This window comes from Chlamydotis macqueenii, chromosome 2, assembly GCF_036417535.1.
Source record: "Chlamydotis macqueenii isolate bChlMac1 chromosome 2, bChlMac1.mat, whole genome shotgun sequence".
Classification (NCBI taxonomy): Eukaryota; Metazoa; Chordata; class Aves; order Otidiformes; family Otididae; genus Chlamydotis; species Chlamydotis macqueenii.
Genome location: NC_141557.1, coordinates 11,154,775 through 11,179,243, shown reverse-complemented (window position 1 = coordinate 11,179,243; position 24,469 = coordinate 11,154,775). Strand labels below are relative to the sequence as shown.

Here is a 24,469-nt window from a genome sequence, read left to right as displayed (position 1 = left end):
TCTTCTCCCCTGGGCTGCTTTTCTATCTCTTGCTAACATGCTGTATTGCCTTGTACCATTGACTCCTTGATAGCCTGGCTCCTGCTTTGTCCCACGCTCCCTTTAGGTCTGAAACACACCATTGCATCTGCTCCACATGTGGTCTTCCTCCTGCTTGTCTATTAACCTACAGCTGTGCTGAAGCTCTCATGCACACACATTTGACAGAGCCCTCATCTAAAAAGGATCCACTTGCAACCACGTGAGCTGGATCATTGCCTTGGTAGGTGATGTGATGGGGAGAAGATGTGCACTGGAGTTTTCAGAGAAGTTGGAGAACTGAGGAGTACCCAGAAAGACAAGTTTGCACTCTCTGCTTCAAGTGTGCTTTCACTGTGCAAATGTGTTCTTTCCCTGCTTGTGTCTCTGGCTGCTGGATTTTACATCTCATTCACAGATGAAATGTTCTCTGTTAACCCCCAAAGCTGGGGCTGCCTCAGAGGGTTGCTCTGCTCGCACTGCCACTCAGTGCTCTGTGTTCTGACATGGCTGACCCAGATAGCATCAGCATATGATCGCCACATCAGAGTCCCTGAAAGTCCTATCCTGAGCAGAGTTGCTGGAGAGGGCCAGATTCAAACAGAGGCCATCTAAGGAGCCTGTCCATCTCCAGGACATGGACACAAATGATCCCCTGCAACTGTCAGGAGGCTCAACCCCGGAGCTCTACATTCAGGGTCCTGCAAGCAGGTATCAGGATGCAAATACAATGAGGATGCTTATGGCAGCAGCTGGGCTAAAATCCCTCCAAAAAGCCTTGAATTTCGTCGACATTATTGGACACGCAAAGGGAAGAAATCCCCACCTTCCTTCTGTCGGTCCCATGTTTTATTTAAATGGACAAATTCTGTTCTTGTGAGTAGGTGATAAGGGGGGGGGAAATCATTTCAAGATCTAAATAACTCAGTGATCTGAAAATAAATTATATATATGTAACTACAAGAAAATGCAGGTCCTAACAGTTTGTTATACCTCCCTGTTACAAAAATCCAGGATAATCATAGGTCATCCCTTGGGCTTGGACACTATTATTTGTTTCCCACATACCGTACCACTCTGTTGTAGCTGCTGACCTGCTGCAGCTTGGGAGACCACATTGGAAATTCATAGCTAGTCAGTGCATGGAACAGCTTCCTCCTAGGTTGTAAAGTTGATTTTATGCTGATGAATGGCCCGTCTGTGTAACCAGGATGAAGGTGCATTATTTTCCTGTTTTTCATATGACTGAGCAGAACAATACCTTGGGGGACCTCAGAACAAAATTATCAGAGAGAACCATGCCCAGAAGTAACACAAAAGAAAAAAAATACATGCAACACTGTAGGCTGTAGCACTGAACACTGCCTCGGGAGGAATAGTCCTAGCACTGGATGAATTATTGTGGTCAGCCCAGATTGCTTTGTCATGTAAAGGATGCTGCAAAAATTGCAGACAGAGCATGAGGCTGTTGGATTACTTCAGGGGCTAGGGAACTGGTTAATAAAGAAGGTGAGAGGAAATTGTCCTTTTGCTTCATTAAGACTGGACTGGGATGGATCCAAAAGGTCTGGGTTCAGGGTGTGAGCACAGCACCCTTTGTCAACCTCCTTTGGGACCAGGTCCTGTTGAAGCAACGGCCCCTTCCTGCTTGCGCCACTGGCACAGCCTCAATTTACCAAAGTAAATACTGAGGAAATACAAAGACTTTCTACAGTTAACTAGAAGTTGGTCTGTCAAGCTTGCATCCCTGCTCAGGACTGTTAGCAGTCATCGATTTTATATGTAATTGCCCTGTTTTCTAACTCAATCCTCCCAGGCTGCTGAAACGCTGCTTAAGAGCACAGCTGCTTTCAGTCAAGTTAACTGGGTAGGGAAAGCATGGTCACAGGAGTGTCCCCTCTTATTAACTCTCTCCATAACCTACACACATCACCCATGGCTGGGAGCAGAGGTGAAGTGTGCCCCTGGCCAGGATGGGCAAATATGACAGCCCAGCCCAGGCATAGTGGTCCTCTGTCCTCTCGAGCACCACAGGTCTGAGCGATGATCTGATTTAGCTCAGAGCTTCCCAGGTGTGGAGGTGGTGCTGAGTGTAACCAGTTGAAAGATTTCTTCCCAACATCCAACATAAATCCATGCTGAGACTGTGAGGGTGCCACCTTCTTCTGGGGAAGGTGGGCAAAGGGACTTCAGAGAGCAAAGTGTGGCTGAGAGGGATCAGTGCGACCTTGGGACAGGACTCTCATGGTGAGAATAGGAAAGTTTGGAAAGGAGGAGGTCTATGATGTTCAGCTTTGGTGGAGAAGTGAGTGAGAGACAGCAATGTAAGATCTGTGAGGGGTGGGGGTTACTCTGGAAAGCTTTGGAATGAATGGATCTCCTCTCCTTCTTCCAAAAAGAAGCACCCACAAAGGACCTGCAGACAACAGTCTGACCCATCTCCAGTGCTGCAAGAAGCTTTTCATCCCCCACCATCTCCTACTCAGTCTCTGCTGCCCCAGGGCTGCAGGCGAAGGAGAGAATGGAAGGAGGAGAGGAGAGAGGAAAGATTCATGTCGGGGAGACCAGAATAAGTAGACACAGGTCCAAGCCCTTTGCTGTGAACCCTGCAGCCCTTCTGATGCTGTCTAAGGGAAAAACTGCAGAAACAGCAGCTGTTGCATCTCTATGTTCAGATGGACCCGTTACCCAGGCAGAGCAGCAGCGCCAGAAGGTCTGCAAATATGTGGTCCTGGTGTTCTGGCTGCTGGAAAGCCAGTGGTTTTGGTAATCCAAAGGAGAGGTCTGATGTCCTACACAGCCTGCTGTGCTAAACCTTTTGCCGGTCCCTAGGGTCAACTCTAGACCCCTAAACCTGGCAGATAAACCAGTGATTTCCAGGCTTGGAAAAAGTGTGGTGAGATTGTGAGAGCACTCGTGGTTTTATTGTTGGTGTTACCATGCTTGATGCCAGAGTGCACCTCTGAAAGAGCCTCTTGTTTTGCTGCACTGGAAGCCCTAAAGCTTTCAGTGCCAATTAATTAACCTGTGAAAGTTTTCCATTGCTTCATATTTTGTTATTAATCTCTGCCAGGCTGGGTAGTTAGGCTTTTAGTGGAGTTTTGCTAAAGCTGACTAGAGAATAACTGCTTAGCTTCATGGACAACTTTCAGGTCTCAAAGTCCTGAGTGACTGGAAAGAAAACAAAACCTCTCGGGGAAATCTTTTAAATAAAACAGTTGTGTGAAAGTGGGATGTCATCCTGTATTTTTCACGTCTCCTGGTCAGCAGCATGCTGACCAAGGGGTAGGAAAAAAAACCCTACTTCATTTCCTTCCATGCTTCACTCAGGGTCAGTTTTTTCATTCAAGGCCACTTAGACTCAAAGCAGAACTTGAACCTGTATTTCCCAAGTCCTGGATCTGGGCTCCAGTGAATTCACGATCAGCTGAGCTAGACAGCCCCCTTTCCTCAGTCTCTGTTAGAAAACTTTGTCAGAACTGATACATCATGAGAGAACTCTTTGACAATGCTTTGACAGTGCATTGAAAATATCTCAATTCCCTCTCCTTGTGATATTTTTGGCTGCTTTTGCTTATTTGAGTTTTGTTGTTTCAGGGAGAGTTTTAAAGCAGAAAATAAGATTTTTTAGAAGGATATGTCAGTGCAGTGTGCGTCTATCTGGGCAAAGAGAAAGAATATGCTGGAAACTATGGATCGCTCAAAGCCAGCATTCGCCACAGCTTTGAAAAGCTTTCATGTAAAGCAAAATGTGTTTGTTAGGATTCAGGAAAACAGGTTTCCACAGCTATAATCAGATCCTAATTTTAACAGAATGCTTGAATCGCCAAAGGGAATTGCACTGTATTTATTGATTCTACTTTGTTATGGGTTTCGCTGCTTTGTAAAACACTGCATTTAGACACAATGTTCAGATGTGATAAAAGGCTACATTAATCAGCAAAAGGGCATGGCTGAGAAGCTTTCAGAATAGCAGTAGAAAATTTCAGCAAGAAAAGCTGTTTATCCCCAAATTTGTCTGGCCCAAGCAATAATGATGTCTGAGGTTCTCCAAGGTCCTCCACAGAAGAGACCGCGTGCTCTACGACACAGCTGCCCCAGTTCCACCCTCAACATCCGATAGCCTGCTAGAGATACACAGCTAATTACAGCACATATCTGGGGTGGAACAGATCAAAACATAGTTGGGAAAAATCCCTGTGAGCAAAACTACACCCACTTGGATCTAATTTGGTCTAAGTTACCCTTCCACTGAGTGGGAGTTACAGGTAAAGCTCATGAGTTGAGTTCTGTAAAGCTTGTCAGGCAACTCCAGGGCCAGTTAAGATCTCTGTGGGACTCCTGAAAGTCCTTAGAATTCTGGGGAGTTTCTTAGGGTCTTATGAAGAGAGAAATCTGAAGACAGCTGTGTAAGAGTGACAAGTAATCTCATCCTAACCATGACTCTGCTGGTACTTCTCTAGCTAGCCTTGAGCAACTCGCCGTACTCTGGTCATTTCTATTTCCAAACCTGTAAAAGGGCAATAAAAGGTATCCAGCAGTCACAACTTTGAGCAAGGGCAATCCATGCTCAGGGTAGGATATTAAAATGGAAAGGACTATATATTCTGAGCACTATTACATAATTATTCAGAATAATTTAGTAATTACAATCCATAGATTTTTAAGGTCATCGGGGACTATTTCCTGATGGTCCAGGTTGAATTTCTCCAGCCAGAGACTGCGGGACTTTCCTCAGTACTTTCCATCTACAGGTCTAGAGGCTGAACTGGGATATGTCTGGTGGTACAGCAGGAACCACAGCCTCTCTAGGCTCGTACTGACTGCACAGGGGCTGTCAATATTATTGACAGATTGCTGTTGTTTCTGTCTCGCAGAGTTCATTCTCTGTTTTCATATTTTGCTGACTTCTTTCACAACTTTTTTTTAAACTGCTCTTGAAGATTTCAATTTCCAGACAACAAAAATCCCAAAGCCACACAAATAACAGCATGTTTTGTTGATAAAAGAAAGAGGGTTATGATGAATAACACATTCCCTTTATGTTTGTGTAAACTTCTTGATTAAAACATGACAGGGGAGAGAATTGTCACCAAATTGACAATTCCAGTGATATTAACAATTTTTCACACAAAGTATATTTAAAAGATAAGGCGTAGCTTTAAGAGAAAACATTTTTAATTTTTTTTTTTTTAAAAAAGAGAGCAGATACAATGATGCATAACTTAGGACACAGGTCCCCACTGGCCTCTGACTGATGGGGCATCTCCCGCTCTGCACGCAGCCTCCAGCCACTGCCCTGGCTTTGCTCAGCCACTGACCCGGGCACCAGCAGCGGCTCCCCACACTGTCAAAGATGAGCTGATCATGCCTGGAGACCAGCTAGTGTTCCCCTGTGTCTGGTGAAGAGTCTCATGAGGCTTCAGAGGCAGAAGTTTTCTTCATCACAGAGCTCTCGTTGCCAGCACAGCCCTTTGCCAGGTCTCCAGACTTTGCTCTGCTCTGGCAGCTGCGCTTCCGCAGCAATGGCGCTGCACATCTGATTGTAGATGAGAGGAGCAATTAGTAATTAAAAATAATAATCTTGCAGTGTTTGAGTTGTACTTTCCTTGATTGCCACATGCATGGAATCTTAATTTCACTGATAAATCTTGTGCTTTTGGCTTCAACGTACTAATGCATTTCTACTCCAGAGCAGGCTGGAGTCTGCAGCCTGGGTTTGTAGGTGGCATCAAGGATCTCTCCCATGCCTGATCCAGTACTGCTCATTCCTCTTTGCCTGTAACAATTATTTTAAACTCTCAGAGGAAATAGTGCATGACTGTATTGCCAAAAAAATTTTTAAAGATAATTTTAGTTACTCATATTTTTATCCCAGGAGTTCCTCACAGACAGATATTACAGAAAACTAGTTTGTAGGGTACATATTTTGAGCTATTGCTCAGATATTTTTTTTTCTGTCACGAGGGGTTAAACCTTACTGAGAAGCTAGTCCAATGGCAAAATGGGTTTCATGTATTAGAGTGCCATTCTCCACTCTAGCAGTCAGTTTCATAAAGGCATTCTAGCACCTCTCCCTAGGATGAGCATTCAACACATTTCATATTATTCTACAAAAATAATAAAAAGTCTTTGTAAAAGTGCTATGTCACCTGAACAGTTGAAATTTTGCCCCTCAGTGATGATACATGGAGGCATTTTGATGGACCAAAATGAAGAGTTTTCATTAAAGCACTCAGTCATGAGTTTTGCTATGATGAGGTACCACTCTTTCTTACACTATTCTACAGTTACTGTCTCTAACTACGCAGCTCAAACCAAAAATCATAATTTCGTTAATGTGTACTTAAAACAGATAAGGACAATTAATGCAGTCATTTCCTTTCTGTTCTTTTGGATTCAGACTTCAAATTTTTCCCATCACTGATTCTTCTTACGAGAAATGGATTAAATGTCACATATTGAGGAGCTATGAATGGGTGAATTGCCTCTGCTTTCACACCTTGTCTGTACATCACTTGAAACTATTGGCAGATGAGAAAATATGGAAGAAGTAGAAAGATTCAAAAATGTTATTCAAAGATTAATGATGAGAAGAAAGAACAACATGCTGAAGGTAACATCTTTTATCAGGTCATGGCATACCTGATAGATGTCCAAAACCAGAATTTCAGCCAGGAAGGATGCAGAGAGGAGTGAAAAGGTAAAAGAAGTTAAATTTCAACTGTTAAGTTCAGTTCCACAAATGGCAGGTGTCCTGAGTTTTGTAAGATTCCCAGATAAAGTATATATTCAGTATTTATATCTGCATATAGGGCTTAATGATATGGTCCAAACCCCAGATCTGAACTGAACTCTTCCACAACATAAACAGTAGGTGCTACGTGGCTCTGGAAGTGAGCACATCTCCCCTGTGCTATATTCAGATGCAATAGGCCTCCTGGCCTATATTTAAAAGGCATATCTCGACCTTAAGGTGTTTGTGTGATGTACTTTTCATCCATGCAAGACAGGTGCTTGTGGTTCCTTCTGAGGAGGACACAACCCTGCACTCGCCACAGAGACAGCTCCATAGACCCTCAGACAAGATCACTGCTTTTACCTTCCTACCCCCTGGTGTGGTGAATCCCACCCTCAGTAGCCACAATTCAGCTTTGCATATTGTGAGGGGATCAGTGCTTTATCCCTAAAGTTTCTTGCTTTCAAAAGCTGGCCCACTGCATTTTAGCCTTGCTCTCTGCTGGTCGCTAAAGCACGACACAGCAGAGATTTATGTGACCAGCCACCCTAGCCAGCAAAGGAAACATATCCAAAGTATTCACTGTGCCACGATGCTCACTTCAACATATCCAGAAATAGTAATATTGTACGTTTATTTAGCATCTGCTTGAGGAAAGTGCATCTTTAATAACCATCAAAATACAAAGGCAGTCAGATGCTAACACCTCTCTTTCCACCCCTTTGTTTCAAACCGCTCTAAGGAAGCTTTATAAACCATGCTGATGAATGGAGGGTCCAGCACTGAAAAAAAAAACCAAAAAAAAACTGTGAGATAGGCTGGTTTATTTCTTCCTTCATGAGGAGAGAACAGTCTCCACTGAAGCAGGGAAATAGAAAATGAACCTCCGAGGCAGTCATGCAAAATTTCAGACAGAGGCTTACTCGTGTGATTCTGTTTAATCACCATCCATTTCCTCTTCACTCTTCAACTAAATAATAAATATGGAGTGGCTTTTTTCATTACCATTTGAGCCAAAACTGGTCCTGGAGAAAATATGAAAATAAGAGGTGAGCCTTGAAATCAGTGGGCTTCACTGATTTTAAATACAAGGCACCTGTGTAAATTTGTAATCCAATAATTAGTAATCCATCACCTTTCTATCTTAGGAACTCTCAGGAGAAATTTCCATATCCAAGTGCAGCACACATCATAAATCCACTCCAAATGATTTTTAAATTTGTCCTTTCCAATTCCGGTTTGAATTGACATTTTGTTCTGGTTGAAGTGGCATCCTCAGATGCCTTCTCCCCTGCAATTAGTTGAGATTAAGCAGTTGGAGAACCAGCACAGCAAAGATCAGAGATGCTCATAGTCACTGGTGCTTTGATCATACTGAACAGCAGAACAGCAGTAGGCTGCAGTTTGTGACTTTAAGTTGCATATATAAATATATTTCTGAGGCTGCTTTAAAACGATCTGTAGCAGGCTGTGGCAGCAAGTGGACAGCATTTTTATGCTAGCAAGCAGCTTATGTGCTAGAGTCTGTCTGCAGCTTCAGTGCAAAACACACGGAGCCTCATCACTTCTTTGTTCAATATTTATATCTTCCTGCACTACTTAATGACATGCTAAAAAAAAACTGAGCGTGTTCCAATTGCGGATCTGGATTTATTTAATCACTGGCAATCTGAAAGCATTCAGAACTTTGGGTTATTAGTATTTTATATAAATGCTGCAGATCATCTTTTGGAGGATGTGTGCCGGCTAGTCCAGCAATGTGAGCAGCCTGAGACAGGCAGTACAGCACAGGGTTTTAGTCACACCCTATCCATTGAATTTAATAGCAGTTGAGCAGCTAAAACGCCTTATCAGGGCTGTGGAAGTGTATCCCAGGGTGAGCATACACTGGCCACAGCTGCCTGAATCCTATCAGCTAATGCCGTCTGCTTGGCTGCACCCTGGGTAGAGCGCACGTTACGGGAAGAAAAGTTTGACATGTGGGCTGAGTTAATATGAGTATTTGAAAGCCGAGATGCTCTGTGCACTTGCACACTTCCTAAATGCTTCTAAAAACTTTATTATTCAATTTCTGGTACTTGTGGGCCAGGGTTGAGATGCTACAATAACAACCAGACGTGGAGTACTTAGGCCTTTGTACTTCCTTTGGTCCTGGGGAAACTGAGATCAAATAGACGAATACAAAATCAAATAAGCAGACCCCTGAAACTCACAGAAATGTTTTGGATCCCTCTGCCTCTAAATTGTTGGCCTATGCTTTAAATTCCCCAAATGCTCAACAGTTGTTCACAGGGCTGTTGCTTTTTCGTCCCCTGAACTGGCTCCTTATCTCTGAGGAACAAAGCGTTGGGGGATGCTTTGCCCCTCCCTGGCTAATATTTACGTAGTGAAATCAAAGTCACAAAAATGATGGGCTGCTCCTCTTGTCATGCAGTCACTAGAATTTCCTAGCAGTTACATGTCTCTTTGCAAAATCTAGGCACGTCAACACCGTGAACTGCCTGAAAAAGAGACCAATGCACCTACAGAGGAGGGTCAGAACAGGATCTGAGAAAGTGAGAGGAATAGAGAGAGAGATGGGGAATAGGTAGAGAAAAGTCTAGCACGAGAAAATATTCTTTAAAAAAAAAAAAAAAAAAAAAGATGGAGAAAGAAACACTAAAAACGCATTTTGCCCTGGGGGATTTCCAGCAACTGGACTCCTGCGGTAGATCTTTATTGAAAGAATAGCATCTGGTTTTCACAAATAGTTTTTGAGCAGTACCTTTAAATGAATTTGCAGAAGAAGGATGCATCACTATCTTCATTATACCTGTGGGAAAGCTTGGGAAAAGAGAGCTGATTTGCTTAAAGTCAAACTTTCTACTGGCTGGAACAGCAACAGTCTCTTGAGTCACTCTTCACTGCTTCCTTGGCAGAGGTCTAGTTCTGCTGTGCCACCAGTTCTCTGTGTGTACAGACTAAGGCAAAGTGGTTTTGCTAGACATTTCTTGCTGATGCTCAGTGAGATGCGTTTGCTAAGCAGAAGTGATCACATTCTTCTTTTGTTGTCCAAATTTCATAGTACCTTCCCTACGACTCTGTTGTTTAATAGTAAAAAATACTGCTCACCACTGCTTGAAGTTTTTAAAAAATTAGTTTCCCTGCAGAGTCATAAGAAAAATATGGATGAGTTTCCACATAGCTAATCCCATCCAAAGAGCATCCTCTGAATGATACTGCAGGAGGCATCCCAGGCAAGAGAGATGTACATAGGAGCAGCACACATGGCCATGAAAATGTTTTCCTGACAGCATTGGCACAGCCCAGCCATTTGAGGGGAGAGGGATCTGAGACATTTCTGAGAGTCTGGCATTTTTGCTTATTGAGTATTTTATTTATCCACTGGTTCTTCCCAGTGTCCCTCAGGACTGATGTTTGAGAAGCCACAATGCTCCAAGCCTGGTGGTTACTGCAGTGTCTCAGCTTGTGGGGTAATCTGTGGCACCTGAGCACAAGTACCCCAACTGGACACATGTACCCTCTCTGGGACACCACTGCTGATGGGAACGGCAGTGCCATAACCACTCTCCCCCAAACTCTGTTCCTGAAGCAGCACAAACAAACCCTACAGTATTTGCAAACATTTTGAATATGATGGAGCTTGGTTTTGAGTGGGAATTGGTTCCAATCGTGGCCAGTCAATCCAATTGATATCTGGCCCAGCCCACTGCTGGCACACACCTCCCCATCTTAAATTTTAAAAAAGCAGGAAGGAAGCCAAGAGGCAATGATCGGTGGGGGCTCAGCTGCCCGTCGGCTGGCAGGTCACAGCTGACTCTGCTGTTCTACACGTGTTTGCTGCCTTTGCTAATCCCAATGGGCCAGAGTGATTTATTTTTCCATTCCCTTTTTGTAAACCATCCATTGGCAGCAGCCAAAGTCAATCAATTGCTTCCACCAGCGCTCGCAGCGCAAACAGCAGTCATACAAAGCAAAGACGGCAAAAAATGACAGAGGGAGAGAGCGGGCGGCGGGGGAGCCTGCACGGAGCCAGCTGCTCTCGGATGGAGCTTTGCTCAGCCCTGCAACCTGTGACACTCCGGTGTCACTCACTGCCGGGAACCCCGGCAGCCCTGAACCCCACTGAGGGCTGAGGAGCATCACCTTCACAAGCAGAAGCCTTCTGGTCCAGCTGAGGGGCAGGCCATGGAAAAACACACTGGAGAGCTGGAAATACAGGCAAAAGCTTCATGTCTGTAGAAGCAGCGCTCCTTTTCCTTGAAAGCAAAGGCATCATGTATGGTCTTCTGTTATTTTCCTCTGGGCTGGAGAGAAATTGTGAAAGGTCTGCTTCATGGAGAAGGTGTCCTCCAGCGAAACGCTCTGAGGGTAACACAGTGAGCAGACCCAGAGGATTTCATTGCTCCTACATTGCTGTTCTTTTACAACAAAATTCCCAGGGGAAAAGTAGCAGTATAAAGAGGGTAAGAGTGATTTTGATGATGAACTTCAGTTTTTCTCGTTTCATAAAAATGAAGTTGAAGTACTTCAGGAATGTCATTCTCTTTTGCACTTACTGGATATCCACAGGACTCAAGTTCACTCTGTTAACTGCTTGCCCCGTGCCACCCCAGAGGCAGCTGCCTTGCACACAAATGTGTAATATCACTGAAGTGATGGATGGCAACTGCATAAAAGATACCAGTATGACACAAGGCAGGAGGATACCTCATTTTAGGGAGAATATACAGGGATTTAAGCAAGCAATGAATAACTACTAGGTTTTGATTTCTTTTTGATCCAGAGTTTAAAACTTGAACTTTTGAGAATTTTCAGTGAAATTTCATTATAAGAAACTAGAATCCCTGATCTGAAATTATTCCGAAAATGCAACTGAATACTCGGGTACTGGACTGGACTGGATCACGCAGGTGAGTCTTTGATCACACTCACTGAACCAAAGTTTTCCAAATATTCCCCTGACACAGCTCAATCCTATAAGCAAGGGTTAAAAACAAGAAATTGTACTGTTTCTTTAAAAAACAGAGCACCTCTGTTCATCTTAAATATGGAAAGGAATGAGAATGGGAACATGAGCTCAGTGTGTGCTGTGTGAAAGTTTTGATGGATGTGAAAAGACAACCATGCTAGGAAGTGATGCTTTTCTCCATTGTGCTGCTTTCTTGGCCTGTAATCTCATCTAATTTTGCATCCAATTTAAAGGACCTCCACAGGTGGTTCTGCAAATACAAGCTACGGTATCAGCACAGCCTCTCAGGTTCTTTCTAAAAACATTTAATTATTGCCACCCTTGTGTTTATTTTGCCCAGTGAACAGCAGCAAGCACATAGTGAGAAAATACCGTGGGCACCTCCGAACAAAGATTGAGTCTGGAGAAGGAACCATACCCGTCCGGTGTCATAACACAGCTCAGACGTGGGACGGCGTGTTGCTGGGAGAGCAGCTCATCACCATGTCCTGTACAGACAAAATTGCCAGGTACCGTAGCACCTGATGTATATACATCACAAAAATCTTTTCATGTGAAGATGAAGTTTGATGCCACAAACTATGGCTGCCACTAGGGAATAACTAGCAGGTGCTGACAAACCCTGTGGTAACAAAGACCTTCTTTGTATGCAAAAAACAGACCATATAAATAGGACAGAATATAGATAGGACATTTTCCCAAATTCTCCATGGGTCATTAATTGCTTTTTACAGTGTGACAAAAATATAAACTCTCTTTGCAGCATTTTTGCCAATAGAATTTCAGTGTGCAAAGAAAATACATCCACTCTGCTCTTATTGGATCATCTACCCCAAACTTGCAAACCAACTATCATGCAGATAAACTTAGCTCATCTGTACCCTGTTGGATAAAGTGCCCTAAAAGCTGCTAAGAGTATTTCTACTATGTTGAACGTCATTGCAGAACTCTTATGTCACAGCCACCTCTGCGGCTTTCTGCTCTTGCCTGTAAATACAACATATATTTATCTAGAATAATTGCCTTTTAATAAATATTTCATAATTATTCCATGGTGGCACATAAATGTAAACACATTCGCCATTCTCAATTTAGGGAGTTAACTAACATCAAATGGTGGCTATTGCAAACTTAGAACAAAGTGTGCACATCTGGATGCGTACTTATTCTACTACATATTTATACATGCATGTATAATTATGCTCATAATTATATATATATTATGTCCATTAGCTATAGATGCAGCTCTACATGTACACTACATTACATTATAGCTATAAAAATGTAAATTTTATGATCAAATTTTCTACTGGAATGTCATGCCTAAGAATTCAGTTTAACTACATCAGCCATGAATTTGGCCCAATTATTAAAGGCCAATATAAACATAATCTTGCAAAAAAAAAGCGTAAAGCTTTTGTTTAATGCAAATGCAGAAATTCTGCTCTCAGCTTTAACCAGATGACCTACTGAAGTTAAATTAGTCTGTAGGCTTAGCAAAGCCTGGTATTTTGGCAGAAGTCTGTATGACTGAACCAGCAAATAGAAATATTGACTCACAAAATCAACCTTCTGCTAAGTGTATTTGTCACAACTGTTATGTTTGCATGAAGGATAAAGAGAAATTCTGCTATAATATTTTTATTTATTCATAAAGAAATAACAGAAAACCCAAACTGTTTTCAGTGGATCTCCTGCATTTCTTTTAGATGCAGCTCGGCTTTCCAAATTCAGATTCACATGGAGTCAAAAAACTAAACAAATTTAAATTTGAGAATGGAAATATTGCACTCTCTGTGGTTTTGAATGTCATTAGCCAGTGAATTCAATATCAGCTTTGTGAACAGTATCACATTTGCTGTTGATGGGGATGTTGACTGTAATACACAGTCTCAAAGCTGGGTTTTCTCCAAGCACATCTGCTAAGCTCTTTCAGTGAATCCTTTCCTTGTTGCCGCAGATCTTAACAACATTAAAGTCTGTGAAGAATACAAGAATCTACCACAATGTTCTTGCAGGATAAAAAAAATCTTGCAGCTCTCATCTTTGATACTATTATTGCAATGTTGTATGATTTATTGCAGATTTTATTATTTATTTGTGCTGTAACTCTTATGGGCATAGGTTTTTCCTAAACTAAAAAAAAAAAAAAATTATCAGCAATTGTTATTTCCTGCTTTGAACAGCAAATGTTCAGCAAAGGTACTCTCACCAGGGATAGTTAAAAAAGAGGTGGAAAAAGCAACACTGGTAGGAAAGGTGGTAGTGTTGTGGCACTATGAGTGCTTCAGAAGTTTGGATATTTGTGTGTTGCACTCCACTGAGGAAATCTGCAAAACGTTTTTCAGAGCGAACAGCCATGCATGCAATGATGGGTCTGCCTAACAGGTTGTTGTGGTGAGAGCAGCACAAGTCTGCGCAAAATCAACAGCCAGAACCTCAACTACGGGTCCCAAAAGCCACAGAGTTTCAGTAGTTTGGTTCAGGGGTTTCTTATTTGACAGTGAAGCTCAGTCACCCACAACCCAGTTGGCCTTTCCTACTGCATCATCTTGACAAATTTCCTAACCCTACATGTCTCCCAACAGATCTGCTGGCAGCTGGCACAGGGGAGCTCCCCTGTGTCCCACCACAAAAAATACTTCCAAGCACCATGGGCTCCTTGGTCAAGTTAAGAGCTCTGGCATAGCGAAAACGGGTAGAACAACTGCTGAATTAGCAGATTAAAAGATCAAAAAAGCACAGAGATTCAGAAATCGATGAAGGTTACAAGAAAGACGGAGTGGTCATTCCTAATCAAGGGGAAGGATGACGGTAGGAAATTATCATAGAAGAGCTTATTTGTGGGTCTGGTGCAGGCAGCTCCAATAACTGAAAGTGACGGAAACCAGACAAGGGGCCCAAAGAAGGATGTTGAGGAGGAAAATTCAGAATTAATAAAGTAGAGAGCATGGAGTTGAATGTAAAAATAATCACCTTTCACATGAGAAACAGAGTAAGGCAAACAGAGTCCAAAGAGTGCTGGGGGCATTGCCATGGCATGTACCATGGTGAAGGGTCTGAAAGCTTCTGGAGAGAGTGCCCAAGGCTATCTGGAGATGTTCCCAACCCTGGCTGCACTTGGAGATCATCCCTTTCCCTTCCTTTCTCTCTCACGGTCACATTGTGAAACCTGGTTCTGCAATTTTATTTGCACCAGGCTCCAAATTGCATATATTTGTGTCATAACTTCAGTTGAGTTCACAGCTTCTAGTTTGGGAATCATTGTGCTAGTGAAAAGAAAGCACCAATAATGCAGAGAATGTTAAAAAAAAATCTCTTGCATAGCACAAAATAAGCAGTATCCTCAGTGCTGGCCACCAGTGACAACATTGCTGGAAATTTTTAGCTGCTATAAATTTTATGTAGAGCTTGGCAAATAGTTGTAAGAAAGGTCTGGATATCTGCAGTAAGTTTTTCCCAAATTTCAGTTTAACACATTAAATTAATCATAAATAAATGATTAACTTTTATCCTTATTATCCTTACCTGTAAGGGGAAGAAATCCAAGGGTTCTTCACCTGACCTTTGTTTCAGCACATACAGGGCTGTTTTCTGCCTTTCTTGCCTCTGGCCATAGCAAGTGCAGGCAGGAAAGGAGTTCAGTGGACAAAATTGCTGTATGAGGGCCCTTATCCTGCTCCTGCCCCCACTGAAGAGATCAGCAGATGGTTTCTGTGCCACACTTCAGACTCCAAATATTTGCTCTACCATGTAGACAGTTGACTCTTCAAATGTCTGCAGGATACAGGAATCTGGTTGCACGTCATCCAGACTTGTCTCACAATGAGGAAAAAAAAAGATCTTTAAAGCTGAAATTCATGTTTTTATAACCAAGATTTGACAAAATTCTGGCTTGTATACTTTGGATTTTATTGCTTGTAAAAGCCCCTCAGGAGCACTGGGCTATTAGAGAATGTTTCCTCCTGAAAATCTAGCCAGCAGCCGGTAAAATATACATCATTTTGCATTATTTGTAAAGGACATTGCTATCAGAATATCAATGACCCAAGAATGGAGAGAGTTACTCAAGAAAATGAATAATATTCTATAAATCATGTATCTAACGATTTATGTTCTTTCTTGCTCACAGGATAGCCATAAGCAGAGAGTGGTTTAATCAGATTTATTTGTTATTGAAAGGCATTTAGCAATTTTTATCACTATCACCACAGGTTTGAGAGAATTTGATGCTTGGTATGCATTATTTGGGCTCTGTGGCTGTGTTGAGATTGCAGGATAAACAGCTTGGTATCATACCTGCTCCCTTACTGAATTAAGCACAAAGCACAAACACTTCTGGCATGAATACTCATGTGCTTTGGCTCAGGCAGCGAATTACGAGGTGAAATTCTGTGATTGCATTATAAAGAAGGTCAGACTAGATCGTGGTGGTTCCTTCTGGCTTTAAAAACCTATGCATTTATATGTGCAAATTTAAAGTTTGGGCACTGTGAATCCCCAAATAAACCACCCTATGAGAGTGTTTGCTTTCGCACTCACAACTTCTGTGAGCCTCACAGTGCAGCTGACGTGAATTCAGCCCCTCAGTGCCTTAGATTTTAGGACCAAGCCACATTCTTTAGACTCACAGTTCATTAATTACAGTAACACCTAAGATTTTGACCTTCATTTTCCTCTGTAATGTACACTGTATACAAGAGTGAAAAAAAAAACAATGTCATGAACAAAATAATTTTGAAAATGATCAGCTATTTGGGGAAAAAGTTGTGTCATTTAGCATTTTCTTGATGCTTTATGTCAGCACAGACATTACAGCCCTCAGAGAATTTAGACCTTTTGTGAGAGCAAACCCATTCATACAATGGGCCAAATTAAACCTCTTTTCATCTCCCTGTCTCCCACTAAGGCTGGGCACAGAAGCACAGCTCATACCTTTGCTCATTAGAAGGTCAGTGCAAGGTTAATGCTGCTGCTGGTGGAAGCCTCTGCAGTTGCTGTTGGGGAGCAGATAAGTGTTTGAAGGAAAATCGACATACATGCACGCGTACCCACACAGGCATGCACACACACACACAACCACACACATTTAGCTAAAAAACAAGGGTATCTCTAGAGCTGAGTTCCTCTCTGAGAAGCTAAATACAACAACCAAACACTAGGAAGGTTCAGCGCTAAATTCTGTCTCAGACCCTCAGAAATGTTCAGAACAGTGAGAACTGAGAGGTGCTCAGGTTCCTACCAGCTGCAGGAGTAGGATTTACAGCATTCCGTTGGTGTCCTGAGGCCTCAGGGACACCAGTTCTCTCCTTATATCCCCTTTGGAGACATGGCCTCCGGGCACACAAACCTAGCCCCACACTGAGCCCCTCCTCCCCTGTGCAGCACTGCTGGCTTCCCACAGCACGCAAAATGCGTACGTGTGCGCCAGATTTGCAGGTGGGAGTTCACACAAGCAAATGCATACATTTATAAAATAAGAATTTCCAAATGTCTCTACTTCTTATTCCTACAGCAGAAGAAAGATGAAAGACTGGACAAAATATAAAAAAAAAAAATATGTACTTCTTTTACTGAAGTGCATCACCACTCAGGATAGACTTGTAGGGGAAATTCAGTCAGCCACAGAGTACAGAAACCTCCTTCTCTTCCATAAACTTTCTCCTCTGATTCACGGAAACAGTGGCTGAGCTTCAGGCGAGCCTCCTTCCACTATGTCTCATCCCCTAGGCCCACCATGCCCTCGGTTTTACAACACGTACCTCCCTTCTGTATTAAGCGTCTTGTTCTGTGCTGTGAACTCACCACCAGGTTTATACATCTCATCACCAGCATCTCAGTCTCTTCTTCTTCCATACAAAGAAACTGGAGAAATTAGTTCTCCCAGTGTCAACCAATCCAAAATAGCAGGGCATTTGCCCCTGAACAGCTGCACAGAAAGGTTTAATGATTGCCATTGCCCCTGGTTTGGCAGAGGAGTGCAATAGTGCTGGGAGCATGTGGAGGAGGCCACCGTGGTGCTTCACAGCACAGCAGACCCATAGCATGAACAGGCGTTCCCAGGTCCTGCATTGTCACATCACCTCCCCTGCCATACACATGCAAATCATTCTGAGGATCTTGATCTGAGCACTCCATACTGAGGTTTATTTTAAAAAATAGTTCTTACCTTGTTTTCCCATTGGAAACCGAGTTGCGTAGTGCACAGCTCTTCCCCAGGACCCTCTTCCTTGACAGACCTTAGCAAGGGACCTGGAGACCTTACTCTATGGCCAGGACAGAGCATGTTCACTCTCACTGGGTATCTAGCTGATGTATTTACTTCAGAGAGACGCCAGCTTTCTGTGCATCAAACTTACAGCTACACACAATAACCGTGTATGGACATACTTGTAAATGCACTAGTGGTGGCACTTGATCTCTCTCAGAAGTGGGCATCTGCAGCTGCCCTCGCAGGGTGCAGGCCTGGGGAACATACTTTGCAGGGTGTAGCATTTGGAGGAGCAATCCTCACAAACACTGTCTTTACACATCAAATAAAAGCCAGAATTCCGTGTTTATTTTTTAAGCTCTGTCCTTAAAATTGGTTTCTTACCACTACTTCTCAAAAGATCACCTTTAAAAGTTTTTGTGTGTTTTCTTGCCACCAGGTTAATGGTCATCCACTTCCTCGTACTTCCCAAAAACAGTGACATTAAGCCCAGAGGTTAAATAAGACTTTGAATGTCTAAATTATATCTCACCCATAAAATGGCACAGACAATAACTAGGAACCTCTGAACTTTGCGTTACAGCATTTCCAGTCTATTCTTGTGCCATGGCTAAGGTTTGGGGATTATTTAGGTGCACGAGCTAGAGAATAGGAGGGAATCTTCATTGAGAACGTGTTCAGAGTATTGGAAGGCAGTGTAGCCTCAAGGCACTGCTTCAGGATTTAGCAGTAGGAGTCTGAAGTAGCGTTTTACAAGATGGTTTTAGCACATTTAAGCTGTATTCAAATGTAGCATATAAAAATGAAAGACTAAAAGTCAGTGTAAGAAATTGGCATTCTTAAATCTATTTTAGTGTTAGCCTGTCGAGCAGAGTAATTGTTACCAGAAGACTGAGCCTGACAAGGTAACTCTTAAGAAAAGCTACTTCAAAGGCTGCATATTAATGTAAATGAAAATCAATTAACACAGCTAGGTCTTCAATTAGAGATGATTTGTGCCCGAGATTTGTAATTCTCTCTCTTAACCCCTTTCTGTGTGACTGAGATTTCAATTTCAATCTTTCACCACAAGGTACGTTCCAGAAAACATATATAAACCACCTACTGTTAGAATATAGATCAAAAACTAATGCACTAGTTCCAGTTTCCAAACCAATAATGGCTAAATGGTCGTATAAATAGGAACACCACAGGTGTTCTGCTGAGCACAGGCCACTATGAATAACAATTTATATTGTGTGAAGCGTAGCTGGAAATATTGGTAATAGAAACTGTGGTACAGGAGGTTAACAACACGCCAAGCGGGTAAGACTTAAAGCTCTAATAATGACCAAAAAAAAAGTGTCTTTTATAAAAGGCTTTAACAAAATAAGCTTTGAAATTCATCAGCAGTGCTTTTTAATGGGCGAAGTTTCCAAAGGTCCTGAGAAGACACTTCAGTCTCACCGAGCTTCAATGGCAGGTGGACACCGTTCCCTCAGACGTTTTGAAGCATCGAGCTAATTTCTCCGCATTTCAGCTTTGAAGGGATTTGAGGGCAGAAGTGTGTCAGCATTCAGGTTTGAGTAATGCCATGCGCAAACTCATGCTGGAAATACTCAGCAAAGGGGCTCCAGCGAGGAGCCATGTGCAGACCCGCACCAGGCTGCAGCCCTTTGTCCCCGAGCCCTTTCCTCAGTATTTTTTTCATCTGTATTTCAGTGGGTTCCAGGGAGGAGCCGTGGCCAACTCGCATGGTGAGATGGTGCTGCAGCATGCAGGTGTGGAGGCTGCGATGCGGTTATGACCTGGGGACACATTTCCCTGCACACCTGACCGGTGGTCCCAGGCTGCCAGGAGCATGGGAGCTGCGTGGGGGCTCTGTGGGGGCTCACCCCAGACTGCCCCACGTCCAGGTCTGGGGGAGCACAGCATCTGGTTAAAGAAAGGCTGCCTGCTCTGGGATGCCTCTCAGCTCATCACTGGCATTTCTATGATTGACAAACAGGCAAAAATATATTTATTCAAGGATTATCTATATTGAAAACCGGACGCGGGATTTTGTCTTTGTAAACAGTGCAGTAATATCTGCTGTTTGAACAAAAGGAAGGGTGTACTTTCCTTCCATTTAAAGCAGCAAAAGCTCCCATATTTAAGTGAAAAGGGGAGACGTTTGATTTTATTGATCCTGCTCGCTGAAGATTTTAGGTTTTTTAAGTAAGATCTGTGACTAAGGGAGCAGTGGGTTGACTTTCACTTTATTGGAAGGTCTATTACAAAGCGCATAGCATATAAGTTATCAGAGAGATGTGTGCCCTTGAAAACAGCCCTTAAAATCTTGCACAATTAGGAAAATTCAAAATGATCCAGCATATTTCCTCATAGAGAGAAAAGTCACTTTGATATATTGAGGACTCAAAATGTAACACTGCATTGCTCTGAATAATAATTTTATTTTTAAAAGCCACATTTGAAGAGAGCACTTTGTTACAGATGGGAACTCAGCTACTTTCATTGACCTAAATTAGACTACAGAGAAATAGCTCCTTCAAAAATGAACACCCGTATTGTTAGTTTCACTCTTGCTCAGACAGATCTTTCCCTATCATCTGCCTACAAATAATCCCATAGATGTTCAGATATCAAAGGACTGAGTCAGTACATTAGCCATATGTGCTGGTCAAGGGATGAACAATGCAAAGGATAAAAGACCTTCCCCCAAATATTTGTCAGTTAAATCTCTTGTTTATGCAAAATACTGAATTGGCTGCCCTCCAAGGTAAGTCTTTGAATGAGTAACTGAAAATATCCCCCATGATTAATGTGCTTTTTCTGTGCTCTGAAGGATAAGAACAGAAGTGTAAGGGCCTTGTTTTGGCCAGCTCAGCACAGGACCCCTTTTTTCCTAAGACTTGTGCTGACTCATACACCTGGACTCATACAGGTGTTTAGGGCTGCTTTCCACAAAGAAACAACTGGCCAAACACTTTGCTGAACCTCAGCTAGGCTTGAAAGCAAAGCTCCTTCTCTACTTTTTCATCCATCTTCTCTAAAGGGGTGCTCATCACCCTCATCCCATTTCCCCACCACCGCCATGGTGGACACCAGCCTTGGCATTGCTCAAGAAAACCTAACAAGCAGTCCCCACCAAATATTGCCTTCTTGGTGTCAGCACCTTTTCTGATTTCTCTGTCCATCCTACAGTAGGGTGTTATCCGGTTCTGCGGCACCAGAACCCGCCTCCAACCCATCAGACATAGCTTGCTCTTGTGCCCTGCATTCTTTGTTATGTTTCTTCTCCCTTACTTTTTTTATCTGGCCCCTCCATTCAATTTGTCATGTTTCTACTTATACTTTGAAGTCAAAACCCATCATGACTGATATAGAAGTTTCATTGCCCCCTACACCTGCCTGGGTCTTCTTTTGGGATAGGAAAATAGAGTTGTATCAGGGAACAATTATTGTATCTAGAAGCCATGGACTCTATCTAGCTCTGCCTCTGAATAACGCAGCAGACTTCGGCAAATCATACCGCCTTTCTGCTTTGGTTCCCCAGGGTGTATAAAAATGGGGTTTTACATCACAGCAGCATTGTGAGAATTAATTAATGTTTATGAAATGCTTTTAATACATAGGGGATGACCTGATCATGCTTATACTATGATCACCAATAATGTAATTCCATTGACATCTAAATCCCTTTTTACACTGGGATGAACATGTTAAGAATTAGAATTCTTCTTTAAAGAAAAGGCAGGTTCCTTGGAAAGAATTTAAATTAAATAATCATTATTACTTTGTAATTTATGATCTGAACACAATCCACTACTTTGGTAAATAAAGCTCAGATTATTTCTTGTGATGTGCATATTGCTAAAATTCAAATATTGTTGAACATATGTTGTTTTTCTGTTTAGCTGCTTTTTTCTCTCCTTCAATCAAATATACAAGTTGTGGGTTGGTTTTTTTTTTAAGAAAATGTCAAATGTTGAAAACAACACTGATATCTTACAAGTTTCCATCTGGACAAAGACATCACTCTAATTTTTTTGCTCACCTTCAAAGCCAGTCAGAGGCATAGTACTCTTAGCTGAACCCAACTCTGTTTCATAAGCTTGCGTTATTAATTTTACATCATGGTAAGATATTTACTCAAAGAGGCAGCTAGTTCTCTCCTTAAAAGTGATGTTATTTGCAGGAATGACCACACTTTTTTTTCCTCAAATGAAGTTATGCAAATCTGATCAACTAAAGTAAATGTTTCATAAAACCAATGGCTGTTTAAATTGTGGACTAAATTGTTTGTATATAAATATTACCTTTTATATTCCATTTGAGTTTTATGTAGATGAACACATTACTTTAATGACCTGCATTTACAGAGGGAGACAGGGAGAGTCTGACTCTGAAATCCTCAGCAGCCAGATGGCTGCCTTTTCTTGCATGAGATTAAAAGATGTTTCTCATTCACAGCCCTGCTTCGGAGGCAGATTAATATAGCCAGCTAAATTGCTTGTGTTTTTGGAATAAAATTTAAAGAGAACTTTTTAAAGCAATTGGTGTCACAGGTTCCTAGAGCAGATTGCTCTCCAGGTACAGCATGCTGGTTTTAAACATTCAGTAATTAATGGAAAGTATTCCGTGTTAATTGACTGCTTCAGGAAAGGGAAATATAATGACTCCTTATTAATCATGAAAAGAGACATACAGCACAGAGGCACTGCAATAATTGCACTAACGGTTGAGAAATGTTAATTAATGAAAAGAACAATGATGTAAGAAATTAGCTACATAATGCTTGCTGCTGATGGAGATTGTGCTTTAAACACATTACTTAGCACGGCAGCCACTGGATGTTGCCTTAAATAGCAGGCACCTCTTATCTTTTCCTTCAGTCAGCTTCGGAGCTCCAAGTGTTGCCGGTGTTTTGGTTTCTAATGAGCCAAAATAACGCTCTCCAAAACTACATTTTCTGAGACGCTTTCAGTTTGAACTCCTGAACTTGAAACTATTCAAACAGATTGACAGCGTTCAACTTACATAAAAATATTATCCAAGTGTAAGAGAGCATCTTAGTGTTTGTGTGGTGGGGAACAACTTCTTGTTAGATAGGCTGAGCTAAACAGGTTTGCCAAGGAGTTAACTGCATCGTAACTTCTTTCCCATTTTTAATTTTTCCACATTTTAAGCAATTACTTGTCCCCTGAAGAATTTGGAGTGAGCATCCTTTCGTATTTGTGCCTAGTTTGATGTAAAAATTCAGAGGCTATTAAAATCCAGAACAGTTTTGGCGACTAGTCCAAAGGCAGGAGTATGGAGCTCACAACCACTAACAGACTGAAGGCCCCAAGGTTTCCACCATCACACTGTTGCACCTTTAAGACAGCAACAGGGTGAGAGGTATCCAGCAATCTGAACACTTTAGAGCAGGACAAACTATTGGTTACAAATAAACTGTCCGAAAGTGTAACTCTTTTCCTTCTCTTCAGGAACAAGATTGGATTCTTATGGATGTCTTCATATCTGCATCATAATTTGTGCAAGAAAATGTCAGCCTGTGAGGCTTTTGAAAATGATTCACAATTATTTTGTGATAATTTGGCCACCTAAGTCACATGTTATCTTGGCTGTATGACTAGGGGATGGTACTAATGTATGACAAAGGGTAAATAAAGGTAGAATAACAAAAGCACTCATTTTATCTCTACAATTGCAACCATAAAACTATAGATGCAGAAAAAAAAAATCAAAATTCTACTAAAGACAATCTAAATGAACATTCATCAAACACAAAAGGCTTTTGTAAATAATAGCTTTCAACAAGAGGCTTCTATTTGCATTAACACAGAGAAGAAGATATGACGTAAGACAGAAATACACCCCTTAAGTCAGTGGCATCACAGTAATCTAAAACCACTGTAGAGGGGGAATCAGTCTATGAGTTTATAATAATACAACAGTGCGGAGCTTCATGCACCATAGCACAGGGACAGGAATGGTTTCATCCCTCCAACCCATGTGCTGGCTTTTGCTGATTTTCGCAGGACAGCTCTCCTGTGGCCATTCCTCCGCCCACGTATTTTATTGCTCCTGAACTTCTTTTCCAGATGGAACATCCTTGGGCTCCAAGGTGCTCTCCTCAGCTCCTTCATCGAACCCTTGTACTTGCACAGCATCATTGTGGGAAGCCTCTGTCACACTGGTCACCTTTCCCGGGTAATGAGCCATAGAATAGAAGATGTTGGTCAGCTGCCAGTTTCGTACCGGCGCAATCAGCTGCTTCTCAGTGGTAAGCAAACACCTGCCTGCAAGACAAACCATCCACTCTCCCATCACTAATTATGCCGGTCCCCAACAGGAAAGTTTACTTGTTTGTAAGTAAACCATTAGCCCATGCCTTCTTTTTTTTCCTGCAGAGTATGAATTTGTAGAATGAAGAAAGTAATGTATTTAAATTCAGTGCCTTTTTCATACGCAGTGACCACAAAAAGCATCAGTAGTGGCTATAAGCTGACTACGAAAACAAACACTGTACAAAGAATGCTCAAAG

At 42.1% G+C, this 24,469-nt stretch overlaps 1 protein-coding gene across 2 annotated transcripts in view; it reads left to right on the top strand.

Annotated features, from left to right (window-relative positions):
• Positions 1-24,469, top strand: part of ADARB2 (adenosine deaminase RNA specific B2 (inactive)) — a 320,892-nt gene that overhangs the window by 284,868 nt on the left and 11,555 nt on the right. For both annotated transcript variants that reach the window (XM_086741923.1, XM_086741922.1), the window contains 2 exons: positions 12,070-12,238; positions 24,027-24,208. In XM_086741923.1, coding sequence (XP_086598049.1) covers positions 12,070-12,238; positions 24,027-24,208 — 351 coding nt within the window. The remainder of the gene's footprint in view (positions 1-12,069; positions 12,239-24,026; positions 24,209-24,469) is intronic.